The sequence below is a fragment of the Carlito syrichta genome, unplaced genomic scaffold (genome assembly GCF_000164805.1).
Source record: "Carlito syrichta isolate Samal-C Ts95f unplaced genomic scaffold, Tarsius_syrichta-2.0.1 Scaffold303232, whole genome shotgun sequence".
NCBI classification, from domain to species: Eukaryota; Metazoa; Chordata; class Mammalia; order Primates; family Tarsiidae; genus Carlito; species Carlito syrichta.
Genome location: NW_007247328.1, coordinates 513533 through 539345, shown reverse-complemented (window position 1 = coordinate 539345; position 25813 = coordinate 513533). Strand labels below are relative to the sequence as shown.

Here is a 25813-nt window from a genome sequence, read left to right as displayed (position 1 = left end):
TAAATAAATACAGTACTTTTTTTTTTTAATTTTTTTTTTTAGTCAAATCAGAGTCTCACTCCATCGCCCAGGCTGGAGGGCAGTGGCATGCTCACGGCCATCCCAGCGTCGATCTGCTGGGCTCTAACGACCCTTCCACCTCAGCCTTCCAAGTAGCCGGAACTATAGGTGCATGTCACCATGCCCAGCTATTTATTCATTTGTTGATTTATCTATTTATTTATTTATGGTAGAGACGAGGTCTCACCATGTTGCACAGGCTGGTCTCGAACCCACAGGCTCAGGCAATCCCCTCACCTCAGCCTCCCAAAGTGCTGGGATTACAGACTTGAGCCACCGCACCCGGCCAGTAAAATTCATTTTTTAAAATGTTTAATAAACATCTAAGACCATGTTTAAAAGAAACATGGTTTTACAAGAATCAAATGACGGGTAACAAAATGCAGGGTTGGGGGAAAGGGGATTCGGAATTCCAACTAAGAAATGGTTGGAGATGAAAGCTATATCCAACTTAATGACTTGAAAATGGAGTACACACTAGGATTTTGTTCTCACTCATCCTACATCCATTAGAAAGAAAAAAAAAAAATTACAGGCCCTGAAAACTCCGCATCTGTTGCCTAACCATTTAATAGATGTTTTATCCAGTGGTAATAAGGAAATGACGACGGCATGATTCGCAAGGGCTACATCTGAAATTTCACTTTAGACTAGCTGATGCCAGATTTTTAAACTGAAATAGAAAATTGCCAACTCCCCAAAACACAGCTAGTTAGCATACACTCAAGCACAGCACCGCGGGGTTCTGGCAACACGCCAACTTCAAACTACTGCAACCTCCAAGGCAAGGTGACGTTTTATCTACACCAACTCACTGGCTCCGAGGAGACACATATGTCCTGGAACTGGATTTAACTAAGTACATTTATTTCCAAGGCATGATCAAAAAAAGTTACATTTAAAAAAATAAATTCTTCGACTATGAAATATATATTTTAAAAAAAAATGCTGAAGAGAGCCAACAACCCCAAACCCTAAACATAACAAACATCCCCGCATCCAAAAATGGACTCCTGGGGTGTAGAACACTAAGAAAATGCTGATTAGAAACATAAAGGTCGACAATCATAAGATATCCCAATCTCAGAGACATTAAAATGGAAAAACAGCGTGAACATTAGGACGGATGGATGGAATACAGGATCCTTCCAACCTCTCCACCCCCCACCTCCGCCCCGGTCTTCTAAGTCAAATTTCAGAATCTTTTTTTTTTTTTTTTTTTTGGTGGGGGAAAGCTTTGTGGCTCTCTTTAAATCAACCCCGCATCCTTAAATCGAGAACCCTAAGAGCTAGTGCTAGTTTGATCCTCAAGTAGATCACAACCTTGGGAAGCTTCACATTCCCTCCGAGAGCTACAAGTCCGTTCATTTGGAAAGACTGAGGAAGAGTTTTCAGAGAACACTCCTGGCATAGTGGGGGCACTCTACTAATTTTCTCTCTTTCCTTTCGTTCATCTGGAAAGAGAACTGCTAGATGCTTGGTCTTCCCCCAAACACCTCCTGGATACCCTCAAACACACATGGAACACACTAACATGTAAAGTATGATGAGAGACAGGTCGATAATGGTTCACATTACCAGGGCTATGAGGACCATATGACTAGAACACAGGCGTAAAATCCACACTGTATCTGGAGTGTGACCCCATGCTGCTGACAGCCGCCGCCTGTGGTCTGACACCGATAAGTCTAATAAAACGTCTGGACGTGTAGGCTTTCCTGAGCCTTCTGCGTCATTCGTGGGCTCAACAGACAACCTAAATCAGAAAGCGACATTTAATCCCTCCACATTGCCCAGGCTTACACACTTGAGTTCTGAAGGCAGAGAGAAGAAACGATTCCGAATTAGCTCTTCCAAAGAGCACCAGTTCCCTAGCTGTTAGCAGCTTACTTGGCAACACCAGAAATGTATTTAAATGTGACTGATACATGAGATAACACATGAGCAGAGAACGCCTCCAGGATAAGCCTAAAACATTAGCAAAGTCTTCGGTTTACAGGGCATCACCTTCTGGTGGTCTTGGGGAGTGTTTGTTAAGAAAGATCAATTAAGAAATATCAAATGGATATGAGTGCTTCTGGCATCAACACTGCACATGTTACTATGCCTTCTTTGGAAAAGTACAAAATAACTATCTTTTTTTTTTTTTTTAACTGTTTGAAGCCAGAGGTGGTGGCTTATGCCTGTAATCCCAGCACTTTGGGAGGCCGAGGCCAGAGAATCGCTTGAGTCCAAGAGTTCGAGACTAGCCTGGGCAACATAGCAAGACCTTGTCTTTACAAAAAGTACAAAATTAGCTGGGTGAGGTGGTGTGTGCCTGTAATTCCAGTTACTCGGGAGGCTGAGTAAGAGGGTCACTTGAACCTGGGAGTCTGAGCCATGATCATGCCGCTGCTCTCTAGTCTGGGTGGCAGATTGAGATCCCAACTCAAAAAAAATACATTAATCCCACGCCTTTGGGAGGCTGAGGTGAGTGGATTGCCTGAGCCCGCGGGTTCGAGACCCGCCTGGGCAGCGAGACCTCATTTCTACAAAAAAATCAAAAAATTAGCCGGGGGTGGTAGCGCGCGCCTGTAGTTCCAGCTACGTGGAGGGCTGAGGCGGAAGGATCACCGGAGCCCAGCAGGTCGAGGCTGCGGTGGCCGGGAGCGGCCACTGCACTCCAGTCTGGGCGACAGAGTGAGACTCCAAGTCAAAAAAAACAAAAAAAATACATAATTGTTTGAACAGGCATCAATGATCTCATAAGGCTCAGAACAGCTTCACCACATACAAGCACAACTTTCCAAGTAATAACCCACTTTGTGTTCTCTAGGTTGAATTTCAGTCCTTTGCTTTGGCTTGTGTGTATTCCAAGCTTAGCTAGACCCTGATGGGCTCAGGTATAACCAAAGGACAAGCAAGAACAGGGCCATGTGTGCTGGGGGGCAGAGGAGAGGGGTGCTGTAGCTGGGATGCAGACAGAGAGGGTGTGGCCTGCACCCAGCTATGGCATGATCAGCCTCCCATAGCACCCCCCAAGAATACACCTAAGGAAGTCAAGTGTGGGGCTTGGAGAAAACTAGGTCATGAGTCCAGCAGGGACACTCAGAGCTAGGAAACTAAGAAAAGCGATCGCTTAACAGCTCAACTTTAACTTGACAGGGTTGCTCACGTTTTTCATACCAGTGTACAAGGACAGAGAGCACACTACCTAAATTGTAGGTATGTATCTCAGGGCAATGGTCAACTTAGTGTGCCCTGTGTAACCAACAGGGCCAGAGAGCCACAATAGGTATTTTAGGCCAAATTTATGCAGGAAAGAGTACTGGAAAGACGAATCTATACACATACAGAGGGTGCCAAAAAAAGTATGCACATTTTAAGAAAGGAAAAACTGTACTAAAATTGTAATACCCAGTATATACAAATAACAAGAGATTAACACCATCTTTTGAGTGAACGTCATACTACACATTGCTACCACAACTCAATTTGACTTTGAAAAAGTCATCTATAGATAACACCTCTTAAAAAGTGAATACATTGTTTTTGACACCCCCGGTACACAGAAAGGTAGTATACAAAAGGCAAAAGTGCTATCCTTCATGTATAAAAATGCTACTGACCATCAAAGGAGGGTCAGTTTGGGTTTTATTTTCCAGTAGCAGTGATGAGTCTGCACTGAGATGCCAACACACTCTTGTTCAAAACCAGCACTGTGCATGTACTGACCAGCATCTCACACTTTGGAGACTGTTTATGAATCACACATCACTCTCTTGTGACTCCAACTTTAGGGGCTTGGGAGCCCGGTTGTATTCATTTAGTTATATTCTTGATTAGAAATTAGGAGGCCAATGCCTTATCCATTGATAAGAAATGATTAAATGGCTCTTCTTTATGTAACAAACATCAGATTCACCCCAGAAAGCAGAAATGCTACTGTTTGACTTGTGTTTATTCCGAGCTTACAACTAAGGTTATGTGAAAGAATGGACTCAAAAGAGAAGGCTTTAAGGAAAGGAACAGCATTGGATTAAGTCGAGAATATTCCAAGGAGACCATTCTGAAGAGGACTACAGTCACCTACACTCACAGGTTTTAGTGGGTTTTTCTGGCCTCAAACTCCTGGTCAAACAATCCTCCTACCTTGGCCTCCCAAAGTGCTGGAATTACAGGCATGAGTCATGGTGCCCAGCAAGATAAGGTTTAAAAAAAATAAGTAGCTTCAGCAGTTTTTCAGATTTTCAAATGTGCTTCTTTAACATTAGCAAAGTTATTCTGACTTAAATTCCTTTCTTCAATTTCCATCTCTGTGAGGTTTAGCACACAAGGAAGCTGTCAACCGACATGGGGAAGGGGCGATGCAAAGTTCTGAGAAAAATCTATTAGGTGGTAAAATCACCAAAATGGTGTAATTACACAAAAGAATAATGCAGGTGCCGGGCTCGGTGGCTCAGCCTGTAATCCCAGAGCTTTAGGAGGCTGAGGTGAGTGGATTACCTGAGCCCGCGTGTTTGAGACCCGCCTGGGCAACTTGGTGAGACTTCATCTCTACAATAAAAAAAAAAATTAGCTGGGTGTGGTAGCGCGTGCCTGTAGTTCCAGCTACTTGGAAGGCTGAGGCGGAAGGATCGCCGGAGCCCAGCAGGTCGAGGCTGTGGTGGCCGGGAGCATGCCACTGCACTCCAGTCTGGGTGACAGAGTGAGATTCCAACTCAAAACTAAAAAATAAAAAAAGAATAACGCAGGCCAGGTGCAGTGACTCACGCCACTATTTGAGAGGCTGAGGCAGGAGGATCACCTGAGCCCAGGAGGTTGAGGTTGTGCTGAGTTGTGACAGTGTCACTGCATTCCAGCCTGGGCAACAGAGTGAGACCCTGACTCAATAGTAACAATAACAATAATAGTAGTAATCATGCATATTTAAGCCTAGTGAAAACACACTCTCCTAAGTCTCTTAGACGAAAATGTTGTGAAGAAAGGAATAAGAAAAGCAAAGCTGTCAACTCTTGAATTCTATATTCTGTATAAGTGTGCTTAATTCTTTTCCAGGAGCTGTAATAGTTTTAATATTAATAACAGGTAAATAATGCTCAGAAGACCATCTTCATTTGATTTGGGCAAACTCTCTTCTTGACCTCATAAAAGAAGAGGCCTCTTATAAAACCTCATCCACCAGTGAATGTGAGAAACACTTAGACACATCTACCACACACTTTAAAACCAAATGCAAACCCAGCACCGATCCATTCTTTACAATGATTACCTATATTAATTGCAGTCTCTTGCTTGTCTCCTGTCAACACCCATATTTTAATTTCTGCCTTCAGCAGGGTCGCAATGGTCTCCGGAACTCCTGCCTGAAGTCGATCTTCTATGGCCGTGGCTCCGAGTAACAGCAAATTCTAGATTGAAAAGTATCTTCGGTTAGAGATTGGCACCGATTTAAGAGCAGCATTGATGACAGACTCTGGCAAAAAGAAAGGCAATTATACTGTTCTGGGGTGACTGTCATGTTTCCTCTATGTCACACCTATGTGCGCAGACCATCTTTTCAACGATTGGCAATGGCAGACCCTCGCCACACACCCTAACCCTAACGCTAACCCTAACCTGATGCTCATCATGGGCTTCTTGTTGGGATAGAAACCATCCAGCAGCAGAGCAAGTGGGTACGTTATCTGGAGGACACTGTCAGGGCCTGAGCTCCTCCTCACTCCATGAATGAGTGATGTATTATGTCCTATTTAACATAGAAGAACTGATTCTAGAAGACATATTTCTCTGGCAGAATAGGAATAAGAGACCCGTGATGCAATGAATTTAACAGTGAGAGAAGAAAACAGTCAAAAATCTTAAAGTTGAACAGCTATGATGGCCGGGTGTTGCGGCTCACGCCACTATTTGGGAAGCTGAGGTGGGAGGGTCACCTGAGCCCAGGAAGTCAAGGCTGGAATTTTAGCCAAGAATCTTAAGGTTGAAGAGCTATAAAATGCTGGCCCTTTAGTCCACTTCAAAGCCCAGGTTCATTTATGCTGAGGGTCGTTGTGAATGCGTGGTTCCCCCAGATGCTCATGGTCTGCCCTCTGATCTGGAAGAGTCCAGAGGTTCTGCACAGAAGGCTTATTTCACGTGCCCACCTCCTGCATCTCTACCTGATACAGTCCCTCCGTAGGGTCACCAGACTGTGGCAAAACCCAGTACCTCCTGAGTACCCAATACAGGCACATCACCTGTTTAATCACTTTTTCTGATTCTACAAGTAATTTGGAACACAGTAAGTCCCCTATGTAAGAACAAGCTTCATTCTGAGAGCGCATTTGTAAGTACAATTTATCTGTAAGTCCAGCAAAGTCAGCCTAGGCACCCAACTAACACCATTGGCCATACAGTCCCAGCTACATCCCCACTGCTTTTACGCTTGCTTCCAGATATCCTGGGCTCAAAATATATATACTGTACTCTAGACAGTCCTGTACAGTAAAGTACACAAAGGTACAATCACTTGTAGAGGGTGCACACATGCAATAATATACACCAGACATGTGAGCACACTCATGTGATTGGAAACATGAACGCACGTTTGCATCTTTGAAAGTTCACAACTTGAAGGTTCATATGTAGGGGAATTACTCTATTTCCAGGAAATCAGAACAAAGGAATACTTGAATTCAGTTCTATCCCTACCCAAATTCCATTAAAACAACTGACTATAAGCAACTGAATATAAAACTCAAACAAAAACAGAGCGGAAGAGCAAAGGGGAGTTAACAAGCCAATAAAAACATGAAAAAAGCCAATAGGTGATGGTTTTGATGTTATGGAAACTGGTAAATGGATAGCCTGATGGTGGCTGCTATGAAGCAGCAAAGGCTGAAAGCCAACTCCCAGACTTGAGGGAATCCAATAAAAAGAAAGTTACCTAACACTGTGGGGCAGACCAAAAACAAAGACAAAACAATAATCAAAGTAAGCAATGTGGAGAGGGCAGTGTCGAAGTTTCCATATTACTCGAATGAGCATGAAATACTTGGCGTGTACCATGTCTAACTGGCTTGCAGTGCATTCTGCCTGCTCAGGTAACTGCCCAGGGTGAGTTAATCTCATTAAGCCTGATCTCAGGCAGACCCAGAAAGTCTCCGATGCTGTTTCAGACCCAATATTTCTTAAGCCGTCATGAATGCTTTCCTGTTCAAAGCCTTGGCTCGATAGGCGGCTAAGTCCTTCCCAGGGCTCGCAAGGACTAGACCGTGTGCGGTAGGGTTACCTTCTCAATGATCTCGTAACACTCTTCCAGCCGTTGGGCTCTGTCTTTCAGGATGGTGCTGGCTTCCTGATAGACTTTCAGCCACTCTTCATAATCGTTCTCAGAGAGGTCGGCATAAGCCACGCAGAGGGTCCGCAAGCCTGCCAAAAGGCAAGCAGTGAGTGGGGCCAGTGGCATGTCTCACCTCCTAAGGGACACCGGGTGGCTGCTGCTTCTATCAACATGTGCCCAGAACTGAAGAAACCAGCCACTTCTTAGCTCACACCAAGTTATCATTCACGCATCTATAGGAGGAAACTGAAAAACAACTCTCCTGTGTTCTAACATAAACCACCTCTTCCATAAGACTGAGGGTGCGGAGAAGGCCTGATGGTAAATTCTCCATAGTAGAGGGTGGCAGGGCTGTGTGACCACGTGTCCCAGAGTAGCAGGAGGGGACTAGCATGCAGAGGAAGCAGGAAGTGAGTTTCAAGACAGCAACAAGAAGCCCCGTGTGCTCTCACTGGAAGGAGTCAGGCTTCTAAGCAGTCACACACATGTGTGTGCGTGTGTAGCCAGAGGAACACACTAAGATGAGAAGCCGGCCGTCAGTCGTGGAGCACGGCTCCATCACCATACTCAGTAGCAGGGAAACCTGACATCGGCATTGTTTAAAACTTTCCAGAACTGGGCGCGGTGGCTCACACCTGTCATCCCAGCATTTTGGGAGGTGGAGGCGGTGAGAGGATTACTTGAGCCCAGGAGCTCAAGAAACCAGCCTGGGTAACCTGTCAAAACCTCATCTCTACAATAAATCAAAAAATTAGATGGGTGTGGTGGCGCATGCCTGTTGTCCCAGCAGGTCAAGGCTGCAGCGGCTGTGAGCATGCCGCTGCACTCCCACCTGGGCGACAGAGTGAGACTCTGACTCAAAAAAAAAAAAAAGCCTTCCAGAGAACTACTCTCCTGTCACTACAGAATCCATGAATTATTATTTCCTGAAGTCATGGAAAAGCCAGTGTCATAAGGATAACAAAAGAGAGACAGGAAGATACCCACAAGAGTTTTCCAGAAAGGGACTCATACCTACAAGGCAACTCGGCCCATTGTGAGTCTGTCTGCCCTCCCCCTCTGATCTACTGGTGACTCAGAGGCATGTAAAGGTCATGGAGTTTGTACGGGGCCACCCATCTCGTCACTGCCATGGGCACAGGAGGTGCAGGTGGGTGGGGATGGAACAGGCACTGGGGATGAGACGTACGCTCTCATGAAGCAAGCCAGCATGCCTGAAAGCACAACAGTCAGAAATACCATCTCCAAGTTTCACTTACCTTCCGTGGCAAAATATTCCAGATGGCATAAGGTTTCTTCCATGTACTTTGAGTCTTTTGAAAGTCTCTCAAAAATTACATTATCCTATAAAATAGGAAAACACTGTGACTGGCAAACCCTTGGGCAAACCTTCCAACTGGCAAGCTGAGCACAGCTTCGTTTTATTGGTGTTTGTCTAATAGGCAATGAGATTACTGGAGTGGGCAGGTAGGAATAGCGCTCTTGGCTGAGCTCAGGCCTGACCCGTGGAAAACAAGTCAGGTATGGATGTGTCCGAAACACCAGAATCTGTGATGTATCTTAAAAGTCATACAAAAACACTCTGGGGAGGACCGGAGAGTCAGGGGCATCATTAAGGACATTGCAGTGCCTATATGTACCCAAATTTGCAAACTCCTATCCCAAAGCTTATAAGATCTTTGTGCAGACGTGAAAGGTGTAAAATGCACCTCTTAAATGACTCGAGCCCAACCTTGCTTCCCGACCAGAGAGAGCACAGCCCACTAGACACTGAACCCGATCCTGCCGAGAAACACATGGGTGTACTCAGCACATTGCCTGTGTCTATTTCCAGCAGGAATGGGGAACTGAATGCCACAGATGATCCAACAACAATCATTTAAACTGCATAGATTTAGGCTGGGCGAGGTGACTCGTGCCTGTGATTCCAACACTTTGGGAGGCTGAGGCAGGAGGATTGCTTGAGCCCAGGAGTTCAAGACCAGCCCAGGCAACATAGCGAGACCTCGTCTCTACAAAAAATAAAAAATAAAAAATTAGCCAGGCATGGTGGCACATGCCTGTAGTCCCAGCTACTCTGGGGGCTGAGACAGAAGTATCGCCTGAGCACAAGAGGTCGAGGCTGTGGTGAGCCACTGCATTCCAGCCTGGGCAACAGAGTAAGACCTCGACTCAAAAAATAAGTGAATTAATAAATTTCAAGCCAGGCTCGGTGGCTCAGCCTGTAATCCCACGCCTTTGGGAGGCTGAGGTGAGTGGATTGCCTGAGCCCGCGGGTTCGAGACCCGCCTGGGCAGGCGAGACCTCATCTCTACAATAAAATCAAAAAATTAGCCGGGCGTGGTAGCGCATGCCTGTAATTCCAACTACCTGGAAGGCTGAGGCAGAAGGATTGCTGGAGCCCAGCGGGTCGAGGCTGCGGTGGCTGGGAGCGGCCACTGCACTCCAGTCTGGGCGACAGAGTGAGACTCCAACTCAAAAAAAAAAAAAAAACCAACAAAAAAATAAATTTCATAGTTTTAGAATATTACTTCCTTTTTTTTAAAAAAAAAACACCTAATTTGGCTTTTGGAGAGAATTAAATCATATAAAAATAAAATACACCTTTGTGGCATTTTTATATGTATACTCTTTCTATTGACAGCCTTTCTGTCTCTACCACCTGGCATTGACTCCTTTTGGGATGTGATGTGGTACTTAGTGCACAGCGGCAAATAAATAAGCAAACGAAAAGTTTAAAAAAATAAATCACATGAAAACAAAACCTTGATAACCTAAATTCAGGTTGTTGTTACTCTAAACACAGAATTCTTCTACGGGTCCAGATATAATGCCTTGAAAATTCCCACACATCATTTTTTTAAAAGCTCCAGTCATAGTATTTGCAAATAAAGCCACCCTTCCTCCCACAATCGGTAGAGATTTCCAACCGATCGTGAATTCCAGCATAGCTCCCCATTCTTGACATAGACAAATAAAATAAGCTTAATAATTCTTTTCCACAACACACATGACCATGATTTAACAGGATATAGCTCTCCAAGTCAGATGTATAAGCAATAACATCTTTCCGTAGAGAGGTATTGCACTTAGATTTGGTCACAAAGAGGCAGACAGGACAAAAAGACTGAGAAAAAGAACTGAAAAGACAGCAATAATGTAGCCACACACAGACACAGCTTTTGTACCTACAACATAGCTCTCTGTGATCATAAAAAAATAAATAAGTAAGTCACAGACATTGAAGAAGAGCTGCTAGGGTCCAGTATGTATCAGAGCCTCAAAGAAATGACCACAGGTCAACACAAGTTACTTTATCTTCCCAAAGTCACAATGGGATGGCAGTACAGCTGGAATCAGCATTCACCTTCCAAGGATCTCGTATGATACATCAAGTTACTGATTCCGAAACTGACTATTGGCCAAATGCAAGCTTTTCATGGACAGTCTTGCCTTGAGCCACCATTATTATCCGTGGGCTCTTACTTCTAAGTCAACTTCACAGTCTGCCTTTCAGTTTTGGGCAAATACATTAGGGAGTGATAAGAACAGTGATCAGGAAAAGTAGCCGATTAGCAGAGGAGCTTCAAGAACTCTCTGCTATACCAGACACTTTGCAGATACTTACAGCGCCTTTGCAGTAGAGTCGAAGCTGTCCTGAAGGAGTTCGAACAATTACAGACATTCTTTTTCTGTTACTGGGAGAGTTAAAAAAAAAAAAAAAAAAGAGGCGGACATTACTGATCTGTTTATAAGACACATGTCCTCTAACAAAACACGAATCACAACAGAAAGGGCTGTGGCACTCCTACAAATGACCGGCCTCCACCCTTCCCTACCTTTTCCTCTCAGTAGGGCTTTAGTGCCTACCTTCCACTCTTTGGTATATATCAAATGGACATCAACCTATTTCTTTTCCTGCAATGAAACTTCACCAGCACAGCTATCGGCAGTAGGAGAGACAGGAAAGGAGAATCTGAGCACCAGCTATGTACATCTAAAGACTTCTGACAGGACCCCAAGAGTTGTGTTCTCTATTTTCAGCTCAAAGCTACCAAGGACTTTGCCCAGTAAATAGCCAAGTGGAAGACTGGGTATAGATCCACTTAACCCAAAGCTCCTCATTGCATCATCTTTTAACTGGAGTAGAAGCAAATTACAGATTGTAGAACATTTCTAATTCAGCCCCAAGGAACTCTCTCCTCTCCACACTGGGGCCTCGACACCTCCTCACACATCTTCCATCAGGGCCCATCCTCACCCACTGCCTGAGCATTCTTCCGACTGCTCCCCAGACCCCTAGGCAACCTCACCTCTTCTCCCAAAAACCCTCCCATGTGCCAGCGGCAGGCTTCAAGCGTACCCTGATCTATGCTCCTCTTCCGCACACACTGATCGGGGCCTTTGCCCACATCCTCCCATCTTCCAAAGCACACCCCAACTAAAGTAGGCCCTGGACCAGGGGTTCCCTGTTAGGAACTGAGCCGCACAGCGGGAGGTGAGCAGCAGGCGAGTGAGAGAAGATTCATACGTATTTACAGCCATTCCCCCATCGTTTGCATCACCGTCTGAGCTCCAACTTCTGTCAGACCAGCTGCGGCATTAGCTTCTCACAGGAGCACAAACCCTGTTGTGAATTGCACATGCAGGGGAGATGGGTTGCATGCTCCTTATGAGACTCTAATCCCTGAAGAGCTGAGGTAGAGTTCAGGTGGTGATGATAATGCTGGGGAGTGGCTGCAAATACAGATGAACATGAGCAGTGAGGTTTGACTGCACATCCTCCAGCCCCATCCCATGGAAAAAATGTTTTCCACGAAACCGGTCCCTGATGCCGGAAAGGTTGGGGGCTGCTGCCCTGGACCACCCACCTCCATGGTCTTCCAGTTTTGTGATTCCCACTGAACTACAAGCTCCTGAGTGTGTGGGAGACAGGATCTCTTCAACCCTGGATAAATTCCAACATCCTAACCCACAGCACTCTCTGTGATCTGGATTGCATTCTCTCTCAACAACCTAGCAGATGGACACCCTTAGTGCAGGTAACTAACCCGTGTTTCAGTTTTTCCATATGTAAAGCAACTACTTCAAAGGAGTGTTTCAAGATTAAGTGGCATCAGGAAAAAGATGAGTACATCAAAAAAAACACAGAACCACCACTACAATCATGCATACTCTCTCTGTTCTTTCTCATACTCCCTTGTATATTTTTTAATACGTCCTCATGTGTCCATCCACAGTCACCTGTTTTTCCCTCTGTTTTCTCTTCCTCCTTGCCAGCCCATGAACTGCGGGTCCCAGTTCAGGCAGCCACAGAGTAGTGCCCAGTTTCCCACAAGAGATGGGGCACAAAACAATCTGGAGAGATGCCTCACACGTCCTCACATGGGAACACAATCACCACATCCTGCCTATGAGTCACCACAGCACCGGTCATCGAATTCTCTACCCCAAGGGTCCCATCTGACCAACGTTCAAGCTTGCAATCCAAACACTGAATACTAAGGCTATGAGGATAAAAAACTGACCTTTATCAAATAACTTATAAAGCAGACACACTAAACAATTTGTGAATCCTTTAGCAAAGATTCTTGAAAAACCTACTAATTTAAATCATAGGGAAAGTTGTGCCTGAGATGGCAACATAGCCCTGCTCTTGTATTGATGGTTCAAAGTTAAAAAGAGGGAAGGAAACAAAACATTAAGATATGTTTCCTTATAAAAAAAACCACGAATGTTCTAGGTGAACACAAGAACCCAACAAACACTATTGGGTCTTTCATTTTAAAACCATGCTGGCAAAGAATGCGTCCAAATATATGCAGGAGACCAGTTCTGTGTGGACCGAATCTCTGATGGGATGAATTGATCAAATCTTCATGATTTGTCAGTTTCTCAGATCTCCGGAGGAGCGCTCAGATGGAGCAAGAGGAATGACCTCCCGGGACCTGGGAAATGCCAGGGAAAATCACGCCCTCCTCCCATTCAGACACGTCTGAAGTTGCTGATACAAGAACACCCAGCGTTAGGAATAGACAGAAACAGGAGGACATGAACGTACAACATTTCTTTTGAAAACAAAAACAAAGAAATAACCTACTTCACTTTCTTTAATGAAAAATGATGGGGGCGGGAGGGGAACACAGAACATCAATAAGGGGACCTGATCTCATACCAGGCAAAGTGGGGATAAGCGGGAGGCCCAAACTTTTCCTGTACAATGACCACTTACACACCTACTCCTGAATTGTACCCCACATCTTTAAAATATATATATGAAATGTGACAAATGCCAGGGAGAAAAGGGTTTGTGGAGATATATTTACCATATTTAATACTTACATACTACATTGAATCATGCCGTGCAATCATGCAAACATGGATAAGGCTGTTAAATGTAGATATAGGTATTTTATTTCAAGGGTATAAAAGACAAACATACCTAGAAAATTCCAGGACATTAAGGATTCCAAAGGTCTGTTCCTGTCCCATCTAAAGACAGAAAAATAGGTTCTTACCTGAGATGCAAAGTATTAAAATCTCAAAGCAATTATCTCTCAATCATAAACTCCTCTCTCTCTCTCTCTCTCTCTCTCTCTCTGTCTCTCTCTCTGTCTGTCTTGTGTCTCTCTGTCTCTGTCTCTCTGTGTGTCTCTCTGTCTCTGTCTCTCTGTGTGTCTCTCTCTCTCTGTCTCTGTCTCCCACCTTCTAGACTCCTGCAACATGCTCTGTTTTCTCACAAGTCTGGTGGGGTCATGGCTCCCTCTTCTGGTAGAAACTTCTCATTTCTCCAATGTCTGTCCTAACAGTTGGCCCAAGTAGCCACTTCCGAGAGATGACGATAAAAGACAGAGTCCATCAGAAACCCTGAGACCAGCTATGCTTCTAATTCAAAATTTTACACATTTTTTTAAATGATATGTGTATTTAAGACTTGAATAAGGCTTATTCAAGACCATCTCCCATAATGCCCCCCGCAGGGTCTGTGGTAACATCCTGTTACACATCACATCCATTTTTTGCTGCAAAATATATGCCTATCATATTAGGTGAGATTCATAAAAATTATATGTAGCCTCATGTCGATTTTGATTATGTTTTGCTATCAAACGACTAGTCTTCAAACTTAGGAAAAAATTTGGAAGTCAAAGGTTTTTTTAACTGTGGTTTGGAGGTAAGGGATTATGAATCTTTGTTTGGTTTTAGGGCAATTGAGAAAATGTCCTTGGGGAAGGAGGTTCTTGCAAGTCAGAATGCCCATAGTCACCATTTTTTGTCAACTGAAAATTCCAGAGGGTGTATGCATACTGTTGTCCAAATTTTCAATCGAATCAACTTTTTCCCCAACGCATCACTGTGCAAAGGACGTGGTCTTCACCAGCGCCTACACAACAACTGAAAACCCTACGGGTCAGGCGAAAAGTCTCCTCATCTTTTTAAAATGTCTGTAACAGACACATTATATTCAATCAGTCCTTTGGTTCCACTTTTAATCACTGCACACTTCCCTCAGCTAAATTTTACTGCTGATCAAAATAAAAATAAAGTAAAATAAACACAATCTGATCTCTGCACTCCCTAAGAAAAGAAATGGAAGATGCCGAGAAACTGACATTTTGTATAAGCTATGATATCGAAAACACTGGCCAAAATACTGCCAAGTCAGGAACCAGGGCCAGCTTTGATGCCACTTGGGAGCGGACTTCAGATGCATTCAAGAGGTCTGGGGATTTAATCCATTTCTCACTTAGAAAAAAAAAATGCAGCTCTCTGATGTGTTCATTTAATTTTACATTCATATACTCTTTGAAGCTGCAGCAAATCTGACTGGTTTTCAATGTGAAAACAAAATAGCAAAACTGTTCTTGGAGTTATTTCTCAACAGAACTTGTCTCTAATCCTAACAAGAATTACTTAAAAGAGAGAGAGAGAATGACTATATTTTGTAAATGAAATACCACTACTAAAACAAGAATGCTATAAATAGAATGGTGCCATCCATTCCCAAAGACTATGGCTATTTTAGAGCAAGACAGGAATAATAATAAAAGAGAGATATTTCATGGCAAACTGTGGGGGTGAGATTAAGACTGTCACCACCCGTGGGTTATCTCGGGGTAAAGGCTGCGGTCACAAGCATAGCCAACGAGTATTCTCAGGCACACAGGACGAAGGTTAAGCATGCATGAGTAGAACCAACACCTGTGATCATTCATGAGTCTTCCCCAAGGGAGGGTGGGGAAGCCAGGGACTGTCCTTGGGTTCTTTTCAGCCCATTAAAACATAGCCCTTCCCACTGGGCACCATTAAACACCAGCATCTCGCCAATCCTAACCACCACTAACCCTGCCGCCCACCCCAAGGGTCCCTGCTGGATCTTAGTCTTTTTTTTGTTTGAGTTAGAGTCACACTCTGTGGCCCAGGATAGAGTGCAGTGGCATGCTCACAGTCACTGCAGCCTTGATCTGCTAGGCTCAGGCGATCCTTCCACCTCAGTCTTCCAAGTAGCTAGAGCTACAGGCATGCGCCACCACGCCCAGTTAGTTTTTTTAAATTTATTGTAGAGACAAGGTCTTGCCAAATTGCCCAGGCTGGTCTTGAACCCCTGGACTCAGGCAATCCTCTCACCTCTGCCTCCCAAAGGCTGGGTTTATAGGCATGAGCCACCGCTCCTGGCTCGGGATCTTATTCTGATACAGTTTTTTTCCTATCACTAAATTTCTCCCTCTAGTCCATAAAGAGGGAAATTCAGAGGAGGAAAAAATCAGAAAATACACAAACCCCTTTTCTTTGGGGAGGAGAGGGTTCATATAAATAAAAGAGATCTTAATCTCTGACTCTTTTCTCCCCCAACAGAAGAGACAGAAGCCCCATGGACCACGAGGCCTCATGCACAAGCACTCGCTGGCACTGGGTTACAGAGATGTAGAACTCGCCCTCAAAGATGAGTGGACCATGAAGTAAATTTCCAACTATGATAAACCTGCAAAGTTCTTTGCTATAAATAATTTCACATCAGCGTATGAAAGACTTGGGGGGAACATCTGTAAAAGGAAAAAGTAACATGGTGCAAAACATGAATACGTAAATATAATCACATAACCACCACAGTGTTTCAGTGGGTCTAATTTCTTTTCTTTCTTTCTTTCTTTTTTTGGTTGAGTCACTCTGTTGCCCAGGCTGGAGTGCAGTAGCACCAACATGGTTCTCAGTACCCTCGATTTCCTGGACTCAGGTGATCCTTCCACCTCAGCCTTCCAAACAGCTGGTAATACAGACGTGTGCCACCCAGCCCAGCTAATTTTGTTATTTTATTTTATTTTTATTTTTGCTGAGGCAAGGTCTCGCTATGTGGTCCAGTTTGGTCTCAAACTCCCAGCCTCAAGCGATCCTCCAGCCTTGGCCTCCCAAAGTACTGGGATGACAGGCGGGAGCCACCACACCCGGCTGGGTCTAATTTTTCACAGAAAGAAAAAGAGGAACTTAGCCATTATAGTTAAAATAGACACCCTATTTCAAACACACAGGCTTCACAAAAGGAGGCGACCCAACATGAGCACAGGCGTGTCACTTACCGCTTCTATAATGACTGAGTAGGGCGTCCTGGCTGTGAAGACAAAGCCCAGCTTTTTAGCACCCTTCACCAAAGCAGCTTCATCTGTGAACGGAGGCGGGAACACATTGACAAATCACTCACAAGGTCAGAATTCTTAGTATCATTCTTCAAATCAACAATCCCCACTGTGGTTTTAGAGGGTTGGCATTACCCACACAGTAATAAGGACTCGGGGTAGAGGAGCACTCACTTTTCTCACCGCCAGGGCCTGACACCAGCACTTCTATAAGACAGGAGGATGTGTGGACTTATGAAGCTAATTTATCAGGACCAGCTGGAGCTACATTCCTGCTGTTCTCAACTGGGATCAAGTTCTCTCTGATTAACTCAAGTGACATCACCAGGCCTTTCCCACCCAACGTCTTCTCTGAGGGTGGCAGGACTTAGTTGCAGCGCTGAGGGATTCTCAGAGCCCCAGGAAGCGAGTACACAGTTAGTGCCCTGTACCGACAGGTGGAAAGGTCACAAGGCATGGGGGATGGATGAAGAAGCCAGCCCCGGCCTCCCTTCAGAGCTCGGTCTAGCCCCATAACTCCTCCTGGGAAATGCGAGCCGGCCCGGGTCCCCCCTTTGCCGTCAGGTGTGATGAGGGTCAGGAGAGTCCGGCACTGACTGTCCACAGCGTTAACAACCATGGCCACAGCCTGGCCACGTGTGAGACCAGAGACATTCGGCCGAGCATGCGGGGCAGGCCACACCACTGTGTCTCCCTCTGCAACAGTGGCACCCACGTGTCCTAAGAAGGGGCCGCGGGCTCACCCACAGAGCCTCACCTGGAGAGGAGGCTTGGTAGATGATGTTCTCGCCATCTTTCTCGGGGACAACAGTGTGGCACACGGCCAGGAGGGTGAGGAACTCCTGGATGCAGGGCGCCGTGGGCTGCAAATGAGGACCCAGGTGAGTGTCAGTTATGGCACCACATATGATGCTAGAGCCCCCTGCTAGTAGCCCCGCTCAACAGCCTGCTGTGGCTCCTGGCTTTCCAAAGGATGGGGCCGTGGACCTCAGTAGGGACGCCAGGTCCTACGAGTCCAGCCGCCTCTGGCTACCCTGGCCTGGCCTCCTTTTGCGCCTGACACAAGGCCGTCTTCTCCCACCGTACCAGCACCATCCCCCCTCACTCATCCCTGGGCTTCAGTGTAGAGGTTGCTTCTTCCAAGAATCCCATCATCCTCCTGTCCCAGAATGAGGTCTTGCAAAGAGAAGCTCTCTTCCTGGCCCTTCCGTCCCTCTGCACTGGCGTCTGTCCAATGCTGTGTCTGTTCTTCAACTTTTTTTTCTTTTGGAGTTGGAGTCACACTCTGTGGTCCAGGATGGAGCGCAGTGGCATGCTCACAGCCACCACAGCCTCGACCTGCTGGGCTCAGATGATCCTACCGCCTCAGCCTTCCAAGTAGCTGGAACTACAGGCGTGCTCCCCCATGCCTGGCTAAGCTTTTTATTTTTTGTAGAGATGAAATCGCGCTACGTTGCCCAGGCTGGTCTCAAATTCCTGGGCCCAAGCAGTCTTCCCACCTCGGCCTCCCAAAGTGCTGGGATTACAGGTGTGAGCCACTGCACTCAGCCTGTTCTTTAACTTTTTAATCTCTTATCCCCTGTAAGGCATGGCATCCCCCATCCACTACCACAACACAATGACAACAGACCAGAATTTCCCTGGATATGTATCTAATCTATTTCTTCTTTCCTCTCCACCTTTAATTGGGATTAGACAACATTTATAGCTAGTGAGAAAATGACACCTGAATACTCTTCCCTCTGAGAATACAGTGTATCGAAAGCTTTTAAATCTTCTGAATATAGGACCTAGCATATATCTTATAAATTTTTTTATTTGCTCAAAAGATATTGGATGTGACCACTGTACACCAAGCACTGTGTATGGTATTTTGCCTATAACTTTTTGTATTATGAGTGAAATCTTATTTCCATTAAATTTTACTATAGTTTCTTATTGGAATATATGTAAAACATCCACTTCTGTAAATTAACATGCAACTGTAACTGAGCTCTTACTAGTTCTGTGAGTAGCAGTGGAGTGTCCTGGGCTTTCCAAGGTACACAATCACATACCCACAAAGAGAGAGTCTTCTCTCTTCCTTCCAATATATGCATGTGTTCAGTTGTCACCTGTCTACACAGGTGAGCGCTTCGAGAATGATGTTCAAAGGCCCGACTGGTAACAGACTTCCTTGTCCTGGGGTTATTTTAATGCCACTGTCTTTAATGTGTCCTCTTAAATAGGCAACTGGCTAAGAATTTGAGATAGATTTATATTTTTGCAATAAGGAAGTAGCTATGTGCTTGCTATTTTCATGGAGATTTCTTTTCCAGTAATAAATGGATGATGACATCCACAAAAGTGTTTGTGGTTTGTTTCTCTGACCTGTCACTGTGACTTAAGAGGAATTTTATGAAGAAAGTCACAACTGTTCACATGGCTACTTCTCATCAGACTAATTGAAAAGAAAATGCACATTCATTATAGTTCAGTGAAGTCAAATAAGTGAGCTTAGAGAATGTACAAATCCCTCAAGGCCTACATTCTGAAAATGGGAAGAAATTCTGCCCCCGGGTGCTTCCACATGAGACCTGAGTGTCCATGCTAGATGCCCTCATCCTGCATCTAAGAATCCTCCAGGCCTGAGCAGAACTTGGTCCCACAGAGGCCTTTGACTTTATAGCAAATCAATAAGCCTAAGAGTGAAATATTTTTTGAAAGTTAAAAAGAAGAGCAGCACACACATTCACCTTGAACTTTTGCCTTGAGTGGTAAGCCAGACAAAAGTTATAAGGAAAAAACAATTTCTAAAACAAAATTAATCTCCCTAACTTGGCATTCTGTAGTATATTAGGAGAGGAAGAAAAAATTAAGTCTGAAGTCTATGGATAATTGTATGCATGTAGGAATACACACACACACACACGTTGCCAAGAAAAAGTATATACATTTGCAAACGTCATACTTAAAGTGTGTATACATTTTTTGGCAACCGTATATATTAGCAGTTAAAGGTTTTTTAGTGTGGTAAAATATGCATGTAATATTTATCATTTTAGCCATCTCTAAATGTATGATTCGGTAGCATTAAATATATTCACAATGCTGTCTACCTGTCACCACTGTCTATACTCAAAACTTCCTCCTCCCCAGCAGGAAATCTGAACTTATTAAACAATGACTCCTCCTTCTCTCTTTCATCTACCCCTAATAACGTCTATTCTGTTTTCTGTCTCCATGAATTTGCCTAGTCTAAGTAGCTCATAAGAGCTTTTAATATACCCCAAATGCTATATACCTAAAAATGAATATTTTCTTTTTATTTGATGAACTTAAAAAAACGGGAAATAACGCATATCTAAAATTGTTTTGCATGCCAACTTGCAGCTACAAAGGGGTTATTTTAATCCCAATGTCTTTAATGCGTCCTTTTAAATAGGCAATTGGCTACACATTTGAGATAGACTTACATTGTTCACATTAAGGACGTCACTATGTGTTTGCTATAATAATGTACTGAGCTCCAAAGTCCTAGGCATGATTCAAAAGAAAGGGATGTCATCTTCCTTGGTGAATCTTTGAAAACTGATCCTCCACATAGGAAGTCGCTGGTTAGCAAAGGATCACATGGCTTGTCCTCTGAGATTTCCCATAGGTTGATTCTCTAAGTAACAGTCAAATTCCATCTTGGCCATCAGCCCACACAAAGCTTAAGACAGTCCTAAAGGACCCAGAAAGCCAGAATTGATGACCCAAGAAAAAGGAAAATTCTGCAGCAGATGGAAGCAGTATTCCCTGGAGTAGAAAGCAAGGGTTTTTTTGGGTCAAATGCTTTCATTTTAGTCAATGGTCCCAAGAGCAGTTTAGATGAAAATGCGGAACACCCGTACGTAGCCTGAAATCCTCAAATGCTTCTTTCCTCTCCCCAAACACATTCTGGCAAATGAACACTTACCACAAATGGTAAGACTTCCCTCTTCCTTCCAATATTTATGCACGTGTTCACTTCTCACCTGTCTACACAGGGTAGCACTTCGGGAATGATATCAAAGGCCCAACTGGGAACAGGCTTCCTTGTCCTGAAGGGAGTTATTTTAATGCCAGTGTCTTTAATGTGTCCTCTTAAATAGGCAACTGGCTATGAATTTGAGGCAGATCCAACAGGCTCTGTCTTCACACTGCTTCAAACTATCCATTGGGTACTTTTAATCCAATCTCCCATCTTCTCAAAGAGAAATATCAGAGCCTATGGTCTTCGTGATTTACAGCGGAGGTAGTATAGGTGCCCAAAGGCCTAATGAACGCAGTAACCATGATGAAGAACATCTCAGAAGGCTTCAAGGAGCCAAGGAAACTTTAAAAATGGTTCACATTGGCCAGGAGGCTTTTTACAGAAAATAACTTCCCAAATAAGAGGTCTCATTCTGTTTTTACTAAAGCTGTGATTATTCAGATCGTTCAATTCCCCTCAAGGCCCCTGAGCACTCAATGGTCATCATATCTTCTCCTTAGGGCTTCCTTTTCCCTGGGCTGCCCCTGCCCCTACTCTCACTGGCCTGCCCTCTAAAACAAAAGAAGATTTGGCTCAGGAGGGAAGAAGGGGAAGCGGAAAGGAAGAACAACGACCATGATCTTCTCTAAACCATAGGGTTTCTTCCTAAAAGGCTTGTCATTCCATGGCCACCAAGGAGGAGTCAGGAGAATGCAGTGGGTAAAAGGAGGGACACCAGCTGTGCTCAGACATCGACTCCAATGTCAACAGAGTACAGACTCAAGAAGAGCACAGCGTGGACGATCAAAACCCCAAAGCCCCGTAGAGACCCCCACACACCAATAGGGCCAGAACTGGAGAAAATGCCTGTCCTGTGTGATTCACAAACTCTGTACTTGTATTGACAAGTTCCAAAAACTGGGATCCCAGCAGCCTGTACGGAGTGCCCAGAGGCTCTCTTCTCCAAATGATGGTGGTTTTCATCAAAGATGTCAAAGGAACAAGGGCTCTGTGAGGAATTGCTTTCAAAGAGGAAACAATGTTTTCAAACAGCATTCAGCTTGAAGGTAACTCTGTAGGAGGGGGCGAATGAATGTGTCTGTTCAAGTTGGTCAGGTGCAGGAAACATGAAAATGGCAACAAGGAAACAAGAAGCTTAAGGAACTGAAGCTGGGCGTGGTGGGCTCATGACTGGAAGCCAGCACTTTGGGAGGCCAAGGAGAGAGGATTGCCTGAGCCCAGGGGTTCAAAACTAGCCTGGGCAACTTGGTGAGAACTCATCTTTACCAAAAAAAAAAAAAAAAAATGAAACAATTAACTGGGCATGATGGCACATGCCTGTGACTCCGGTTACATGGAAGGCAGAGGTGGAAGCCTGAGCCCAGCGGGTCGAGGCTGCAGTGGCTGTGATTATGACCCTGCACTCCAGCCTGGGCAAGAAAGTGAGTCGAAGAAGGAGGAGGGGGAGGAAGAAGACAAGGAAGAAGATGAAAAATAAGAAGAGTAGGAGGAGAAGAAGAAGGAGGGAAAGGAGGAGAAGAGGAAGAGGAGGAAGAGGATGAGGGAGAGGAGGGAGAGGAGGAGGAGGAAGAATAAGAGGAAGAGGATGAGGCAGCAGCGGCAGCAACCTAGGGAACAGCCCTTGGTCTAGTTCCCCAAGTTCGCTTTCCTAGCACAGACCCAAAGGTGAACATGTCACACAGGAAATAAGAGCAGCATGGGGGGGCAGCCTTGATGAAAACCACCCTCCTAGCCGGGCTGGGTGGCTCAGCCTGTAATCCCGCGCCTTTGGGAGGCTGAGGTGAGTGGATTGCCTGAGCCCGCGGGTTCGAGACCCGCCTGGGTAGCGAGACCTCATCTCTACGATAAATCAAAAAAACTAGCCCACTGCACTCCAGCCTGGGCGACAGAGTGAGACTCCAACTCAAAAACAAACAAACAAACAAAAAAACCACACTCCTGCAGAGATGCTCTGGAGGCACCTCTCTTCGGCTTGGAGAACCTCTGGCCTAGCAGCTGGGTCTACGTCAAAGACCCAAATCCACGAAAGGACCTTTTTGTGTCTAGACGGAGACAGAGCGTGGGATTCAGCAGTGTCCTCTGTGGGGTCTCAGACCACTGCACCCGCCTCACCACCCAGCAAATCAGAAAAGTGACACCATGGCCTGTGAGGGAGGTGCCTGACACACGCACATCTCAGGACCTCTGTTGGGAAGGTTTCAGCATTAATAAATGTGTACTAACTACAATCAGGGAAAGGGGGGTTTCCTCACTGAAAATGTAAACTTTTAAAATATCTATCTATCTATATGTTCAAATAGATCTATCTCAATAAAAATTTGGAAAAAATTCATTTTATTGTTGCTCATGTTTGCCTAACTTTAAATCTAAAAATTTTTGCCAGAAAAAAATGGATCATATTATATTTAATCTGTGCTCACCAAACTGCTTGTGAAATGCTTTGACTATTGAGTAATTTTCTAAGTTGGCACTTTTCAGAGAAGCCTTTAAATTTTCTACACAACTTCCTTGTCACCTGCCAGGGATGAGTCACATGTTAAAGAAAATATGAGAGGAGACCCCCAAAAAACCAGAATTATCTTTTGGAGGGTGGACCTCTTGTAGTACACTTGGGTTGTGCTTCCAGATCAAGCAGTTAACCAAAGTTTTTGTCTGGAAGTTTTGAGAGGGTTGAGTCATGATTTACAGAAGAGGCATTCCAAGTTGTGGCAGACAGGTGACTGGTTCTTCTATCATGAAAACACACCTGCCCACGTCACACTGAGTGTTCAGCAGTTTCTGAACAAGAATGGCACGGCTCCCATGCCTCACCCTCCCTCTACAACCCATTTGCCTCATGTGACTTCTTTTATTGTTTCCCCAGATGAAAAAAGTCCTCAAAGGGGAACGTTTTGTCCATGTGGAAGAGATGAAACAAATACATCAGAAGCACTAAAAGGCATCAAATTGGACGAGTTCAGAACCCGTTGTTAGCCAAGGAAAAAGCGTCTTGATAGGTGCCGTGTGTCAAATGGACAGTACTTGGAAAGTGACTGAAGTTTAAACATGTGAGAATCAATATACAATGTTTTATAAATAAATTCCCTTTTTGGGGTTCCCCTCGTATATACTAATTATCTCACACATAGCAGAATGCGATACATGCTACCTGCTATTATATACATCTTACTGCTGTTTCCTAAATGATCCTAGTCAAAGAGATGCAATTACTTTTCAAAGCACATAACCTCTCAGATTAACAACTGTGTAGAAAGAGTTCTGTCGAAATCTTCAAAAAGTAAAGAAATTGGAACGTGGCAGAACCCTACTGGAAGACTCGTCTTGCTCGTGGTGTGCAAGCTGACAAAGTCACCGTGGATTCAAAGTCAGCTTTATACTAATTTATGCACACTGTTAACCACAAAGCACTTGAGTAAGATCACTTCTCAGAAGTACTAATGCCGTAAGACTGATACCACACCCTCTTCTCAGGCTCCAAAATTATAACTTTCAAGACTGTGTGTGTGTGTGCGCGTGCGTGCATAGGCTATTTGATGTCTTCGATGTAAAATGGAGAACTTACATGGTGATCCTCAATGTTCTTCAGCAGCCGAGGGTCATCAAAGTCACATGAGTCACTAGGGGGAGGAGGCATCCGACTATAAGACAGAACAGATGATATTTAGTCAGTTCCCAAGTTCCTGTTAAGAGAGCCCAACTCTTACCTATACACAATGGAATATTACGCAGTCATAAAGAAGAACAAAATCATGAACTTCACAGCAACCTGGATGGACTTAGAGTCTATAATACTGAGTGATCTTTCACAGAAACAAAGAACTGAGTATCACATGTTCTCACTCATAAGTGGACCTTGAACAACTATCGTAATACTATAAGAAAAGGGTTGACAGTAGTGGGAAACTGCAGAGGGTGGCTACGGGGAGGTGGGATTGGCAGTAGTGGGAATCTGCTGGGGAAGGGGGGTACACCTCATCAACAAGGGAGCCTGCACAATGAATATTTGTATACCTAACTCTGAATTGTACCCCACAATTTTAAAATAAAAAAGTTAAAAGTTAAAAAAAAAAAAAAGAGCCCAACTCTGGAAAGAATCTGCCTTCAGGAAGAACCTCACCTAAAATCCTATATTTACACTAAATTTTTAAAGATTTGGAATATTATTTCAAAAAACAAAACAGTAAGGCCTTGGCCTTACTCTAAATAAAATGTAAGTTATTATAAACAACTGCATAAGCTGGATTCGGTGGCTCAGCCTGTAATTCCACGCTTTGGGAGGCTGAGGTGAGTGGATTGCCTGAGCCCACGGGTTCGAGACCCGCCTGGGCAACTTGGCGAGACCTCATCTTTACAATAAATCAAAAAATTAGCCGGGTGTGGTGGCGCGTGCCTGTAGTTCTGACTACTTGGAAGGCTGAGGCGGAAGGATCGCTGGAGCCCAGCAGGTCGAGGCTGCGGTGGCCGGGAGCGGCCACTGCACTCCAGTCTGGGTGACAGAGTGAGACTCCAACTCAAAAAAAAAAAAAAAAAACCAACTGCATAGTTACAAAGAGAAGGAACAGTCACCAAGGATCAATGTCATGACTGTCATTTCAGTTGGCCCTTGCATAACTTCCACCAGGGAACGCTTCCAAGGGTGTCTGCTCAGAGCAGGCAAACAAGAAGAGCCACTGCATTGCACATATGCAGACATTTAAGGCAGGAACTCATATGTAGGAAAGAGAAGGCGCCTCATAGTTATGAAAAAGGAAACTTGAGAGATGGCTGAAGCTGTCAACTGAAGGAAATAGGAAGGGCCAACTACATACTCATGTGTCTGCA

At 44.6% G+C, this 25813-nt stretch overlaps 1 protein-coding gene across 2 annotated transcripts in view; it reads right to left on the bottom strand.

Annotated features, from left to right (window-relative positions):
- Positions 1 to 25813, bottom strand: part of LOC103260518 (phospholipid-transporting ATPase IB) — a 549519-nt gene that overhangs the window by 439794 nt on the left and 83912 nt on the right. For both annotated transcript variants that reach the window (XM_008058151.2, XM_021712400.1), the window contains exons 15-22: positions 24555 to 24630; positions 17753 to 17858; positions 16939 to 17021; positions 13806 to 13855; positions 10992 to 11061; positions 8623 to 8707; positions 7313 to 7452; positions 5312 to 5450 (exon numbers count right to left, since the gene is read on the bottom strand). In XM_008058151.2, the coding sequence (XP_008056342.1) occupies positions 5312 to 5450; positions 7313 to 7452; positions 8623 to 8707; positions 10992 to 11061; positions 13806 to 13855; positions 16939 to 17021; positions 17753 to 17858; positions 24555 to 24630 (749 nt within the window). The remainder of the gene's footprint in view (positions 1 to 5311; positions 5451 to 7312; positions 7453 to 8622; positions 8708 to 10991; positions 11062 to 13805; positions 13856 to 16938; positions 17022 to 17752; positions 17859 to 24554; positions 24631 to 25813) is intronic.